General features: G+C 40.9%; 1 protein-coding gene across 1 annotated transcript; it reads right to left on the minus strand.

Moving 5' to 3' along the window:
- Positions 1–1,695: 1,695 nt before the first annotated feature.
- LOC133734606 (polyubiquitin) lies at positions 1,696–3,765 on the minus strand. Its single transcript, XM_062162223.1, has 2 exons — positions 3,627–3,765; positions 1,696–3,029 (listed from the first exon to the last, which is right to left on the minus strand). The coding sequence occupies exon 2, from the start codon at positions 3,027–3,029 to the stop codon at positions 1,884–1,886; it is 1,146 nt and encodes a 381-aa protein (XP_062018207.1). The 5' UTR covers positions 3,627–3,765; the 3' UTR covers positions 1,696–1,883.
- Positions 3,766–5,144: the final 1,379 nt, after the last annotated feature.

Consider the following 5,144-nt stretch of genomic DNA (forward strand, 5'->3'; position numbering starts at 1 on the left):
GTTAAGGTGAAAGAAAGTAATCTCAGCAAATGTGGCCAACAAGCACAAGAAAGTCAAAGTTCTGATAGAAGTTTGTTACAGCTTTCTGTTAGCAGAGTTTTAGTTTAATTAGAATAAGCCTGAAAAATACTTCGCGAGTTTCACAGATTGAAAAATGAGTTCCATCACGTTTCTTGGTCTTGGATCTGAACAGAAGCTAGCTAACCGTGCAGCTGATGCAGCGACCAAGCTAGCCAAAGAGAGGTTGTGCACTTTGTATTGGATTGATGGTCCTCCAACCTCCATGCAGTTAGTTCTCACTAGTGATGGTCTTCCTGGTCCCCCTTGGTACTAGTATTTATATCTATTGTGTCTTGGCTTCTTTTGTCATGAACACTAGAACTTTTTTTGTTCCATGTATTTGGATGTAAGCTTTTTGCCTCTGGGATGAGCAATTTTTTTTGAGAGGGCCTAATCATGTATTAGAAATGAGCAATTAGCCTTTGTAATAACAAACCAGAGAAATATGAGTAACTTTTCTTCGTTTTCTGTTTCTTCTTCTTCATCTTCTACATTTCATCATCATCATCAAAAATCTAGCATGGTTCGTAGCAAGTTCTTCTTCAAGATTTTCAGTTGTTCGTACTGATTTTCTCATCAAGATTCCTGTTTTAATCTCATATAAGCAATCACCAGAGGTACAAATCTTCAAGATAAGAAATTATTTCATTATTCAAGAAATTGACCTCAAGATTCAAGATGGCAATCGCAAATCATATCTGCAACGCCGTTTCCGTGCACTTAGATGAAACCAACTATCCCACTTGGTTCTTTCAGATGTTTCATTATCTTAGAGGCCATGGTCTACTTAAATTCGTTGATGGATCTAACCCTTGTCCATCTCAGTTCCACATTGCAGATGATGGTTCACCCACTTCTGATAATTAAGGGGTTTATGAACGCTGGCTTGAGCAGGACAGTTCCTTGATTTTAATGATCACAAATACTCTTCAGCAGAAGCACTTACCCTAGTCATTGGATGCTTTGCATCAATGGAGGTATGGCCTACTTTGAAGCAAAGATATCATTGTGTCTGAAGTACATATTACGCAATTGAAGGCAACACTATCTATAGAAAGCACTTGTTGCGTTTTATATCTATAAGGGATCAATTGGCAGCAGCTGGTGTTTCTATGTCTGATCAAGATGCTAAGATTTTAATCTTGCTGGTCTACCTTGTGACTTGTACGGTAACACAAACATGATATAACCATGGATGAAGTCAGGTCCTTATTCTGCTGAATTTGAGATCGAGTTAGCGCACAAGGCATTGCCTTTATCCCTTCAAACTGCTATGTGGGCTCTTAATAATATCTCTAGTTTAAGCATACATTTGCCCGACAATGGGACACTACAACAAATCAATAGCTGCAACAAGAAAGCACACAGATATAAACTGGCAGCCTCCGAAGACAAATTTGCAGGGAATCTGCAATGTTATCGAGCAGAGCTGCAGCCGGGAAACTCGACCAACATAGAATAAACACACAAGCACAAGGTCATGTCAAGAAACTAATTAACATCCTTCTCGTTCCGGTCCAGCAATCCACAGTTAGGATAGTGACACTAATATAAAATTTTGCCAAGTAAAATCAAAATAGAGAAAATCATTCAAATCAATCTTGATGGATATAACAAATGCAAACAGAGAGCATATAGACTAAATGTCTTGGCCTTTTATTTATCAACTGGAGAGAAAATAGTCATAAGATGTAAAGATGAGCCATCCATTGGCCATTTTAAAAGAGTTCAAATATCAAGTACATAACCAAATAAAACTAGAATCAAAGCAGTAGACTGCTCACTACTCAGACAGGATGGCACCACCACGATCATTCAGAAATTCAGAAACCACCACGGAGGCGCAGGACAAGGTGAAGAGTCGATTCCTTCTGAATGTTGTAATCCGCTAGAGTCCTCCCATCTTCAAGCTGCTTACCAGCAAATATGAGCCTCTGCTGGTCCGGAGGAATGCCCTCCTTGTCCTGAATCTTTGCTTTCACATTATCAATTGTATCAGAACTCTCTACCTCCAAGGTTATGGTCTTTCCAGTGAGGGTCTTCACAAAAATCTGCATCCCACCACGTAGACGGAGCACCAAATGCAGAGTCGACTCCTTCTGGATGTTGTAGTCTGCCAGTGTCCTACCGTCTTCAAGCTGCTTTCCTGCAAAGATGAGCCTCTGCTGGTCTGGAGGAATGCCTTCTTTGTCCTGAATCTTCGCCTTGACATTATCAATTGTGTCCGAGCTTTCCACTTCCAAAGTAATTGTTTTCCCTGTCAAAGTCTTCACAAAAATTTGCATTCCACCACGCAGCCGGAGAACCAAGTGCAAGGTCGACTCCTTTTGAATGTTATAGTCTGCAAGAGTTCTTCCGTCCTCCAACTGTTTACCTGCAAAGATGAGTCTCTGCTGATCAGGGGGAATACCCTCCTTGTCCTGGATCTTTGCCTTCACATTGTCAATTGTATCAGAGCTTTCCACCTCCAAGGTGATTGTCTTCCCAGTAAGGGTCTTCACGAAGATTTGCATCCCACCACGGAGACGAAGCACCAGGTGAAGGGTGGACTCCTTTTGGATATTGTAATCTGCAAGGGTGCGGCCATCCTCTAGCTGTTTGCCTGCAAAGATGAGCCTCTGCTGATCTGGGGGGATGCCCTCCTTGTCCTGGATCTTTGCCTTGACATTATCGATTGTATCAGAGCTCTCGACCTCCAAGGTGATGGTCTTCCCTGTGAGAGTCTTGACAAAGATCTGCATGCCACCACGGAGTCTGAGCACCAAGTGGAGAGTGGACTCCTTCTGAATGTTATAGTCAGCAAGTGTCCGGCCGTCCTCAAGCTGCTTGCCAGCAAAGATCAGCCTCTGCTGGTCTGGGGGAATTCCCTCCTTGTCTTGGATCTTGGCTTTGACATTGTCGATAGTGTCGGAGCTTTCAACCTCGAGGGTAATAGTCTTGCCTGTGAGGGTTTTCACAAAGATCTGCATCTGTTGGCACACAACAAATTATGTCAGTCACCTTAATCAATTTAACAAAGAATCCCTTCATACAGATTGTCTTAATAAAAATAAACAGATTCATACACACTTTACAATCAAACAAAACTTGTTGTAGAAGGAATTTCCAAACACAACTACAAACCCCTTTCGAGATGTAAAACAAAACAAAAGAGACCAATCCTTATCATAAACAAATTTCAATAAATAACATAAACAAAGAAACTAGTACAATCAATTTTTTTTTATCAACTCTGACGTTCAATCTAGAAAATAAATTGATCCGATCAGAAAACAACTTCATCACAAACAAGAACAAACTGAAATTCTCATCCAGAATTGGCGTAAACGAATTGCAAAACACAAAGCTCAACCAAAATCAAATTCACATCCAGTAATTTCTAGATCCATGTTATCCGATTCAACGCAGATCAATCCAAATTCGTTATGGTGCTAGAAAGAATCAAAGAATTTTATACAAATCGTAAAAAAACACACAGATCTAAACGAATTACACAAAAAATTGATAGATCTAAACGAAATACACAATAAATTGATAGATCCAACTGGAAGAATAGAACTACGAACCTTGAGAGCGAGAGAGAAATTTGAAAAGCTTCAACAGAATGGATTTGTTTTGCCTCTGAAATCTGAATGATGAAGGGTTTGGGGAAGAAGCAGCCTTCTTATATAGCACCATTTGCCGACTCACCTAATGGAGCTATCCAATGGAAGCGAGCCACGTGTTTTGACTTAGCTGGCATGCACGCCAAGTTTAGCTTCCCTTGCTTTACCTAGGGCTGGGCATTTTAGCCCGAAAGCCCGGAAGACCGGCCCGACCCGTCACAACCCGGTCTGTACAGTCTGGGTTCTAATTTTTTTTTTGCGCAAAACGGTTCGGTCCGGGCCTGAAGTAGATAAAGACGGTCGGGCCGGGGCCTTGTGTTTTCAAAAAAAAAAAAAAAAAAAAAAAAAAAACTGTCAGGCCCGTATATACCATTATTAGGTATTTATTGATTATTTTATTCTCTCCACACGTCAAATACTCTCTCTCCTCTTTCTCCTTCCATTTTTTTTCTTCCTCCTCCTCCTCTTTACTTCTTCGGATCTTCCTCTTCCGCTTCGCCAAGAAAGTGAAGAGCGATGTCCAGTCTGCCTCCTCGATCTCGACTACGGCCTCCCCGTCCAGGTCCGCGACACCGCCCTTGCTATTGGCTCCGACGAAGCTATTCCCAAGAGCGACGTCAATCGGGAGTTCTTCACGGAAGAACATGACCGAAAGGTAGTAGCTTTATTCGAAACCCTAGTTTTCTTTTTTGCAATTTCGCCTTTAAATTACTTCGATTCTCAGAAATCTCTCACTTTCCTGTAATTGGTGGCTTTGATTAAACGGATCGATGATTGCTTTTACTGATTGTTTGATGCATGTTTTGATTTTGAATCTTGATGTAGTTTATGTTGAAATCTGATGGAAGTAAATTTATGTTCTTGGTGTGGATTGAAGTAAATTTTCAGTTCATTTGGGTGTTTCTGATATAATTTTTCCTCTCCCTATTAAGATTGTACCATGGCTGCTAATGGGAAGGCCGACTCCGACATGTGCTCGGCCTCCTAGACCACCAAAGAGCAAGAGGAAGGCTGGAAGAAGGCTGAGATCTGAAAAGAAAAAGAAAAAAAAAAAAACATGTATTTTGGGCCCGAAAGCCTGGAAACCCGGCCTGAAATGAAATGGGCTGGTCCCTATTGGGTGTAAACCAAGCTTTGGGCCCGAACCGTAAAAAACGGGCCGGTCCCGGGCCCAGCAAATGATAAATTGAACCCGGCCCGTGCCCAGCCCTAGCTTTACCAAAATCTTGTCTTTCTTTGTAGGGTACCAAATTTGCCTTGGCCAACTCTTAGGACTCTTCTTATGTATTTTATTTTATATTTTTATTTTATTTTTAATAAATTTAATCAAAATGAGAAATTTTAGTTGTGAAGCCGAAAACTGAATCCGTTTCGTTTGGATATTGTTGGGTCTTCCCTTGATCAGTATTAGTAGAGCTGCTGTTGTTAATTTTAATCGGATATGAAATCATTTTTTTTTTTTTGAATAACGGATATGAA

Source organism: Rosa rugosa, chromosome 2 (genome assembly GCF_958449725.1).
Source record: "Rosa rugosa chromosome 2, drRosRugo1.1, whole genome shotgun sequence".
Taxonomy (NCBI): Eukaryota; Viridiplantae; Streptophyta; class Magnoliopsida; order Rosales; family Rosaceae; genus Rosa; species Rosa rugosa.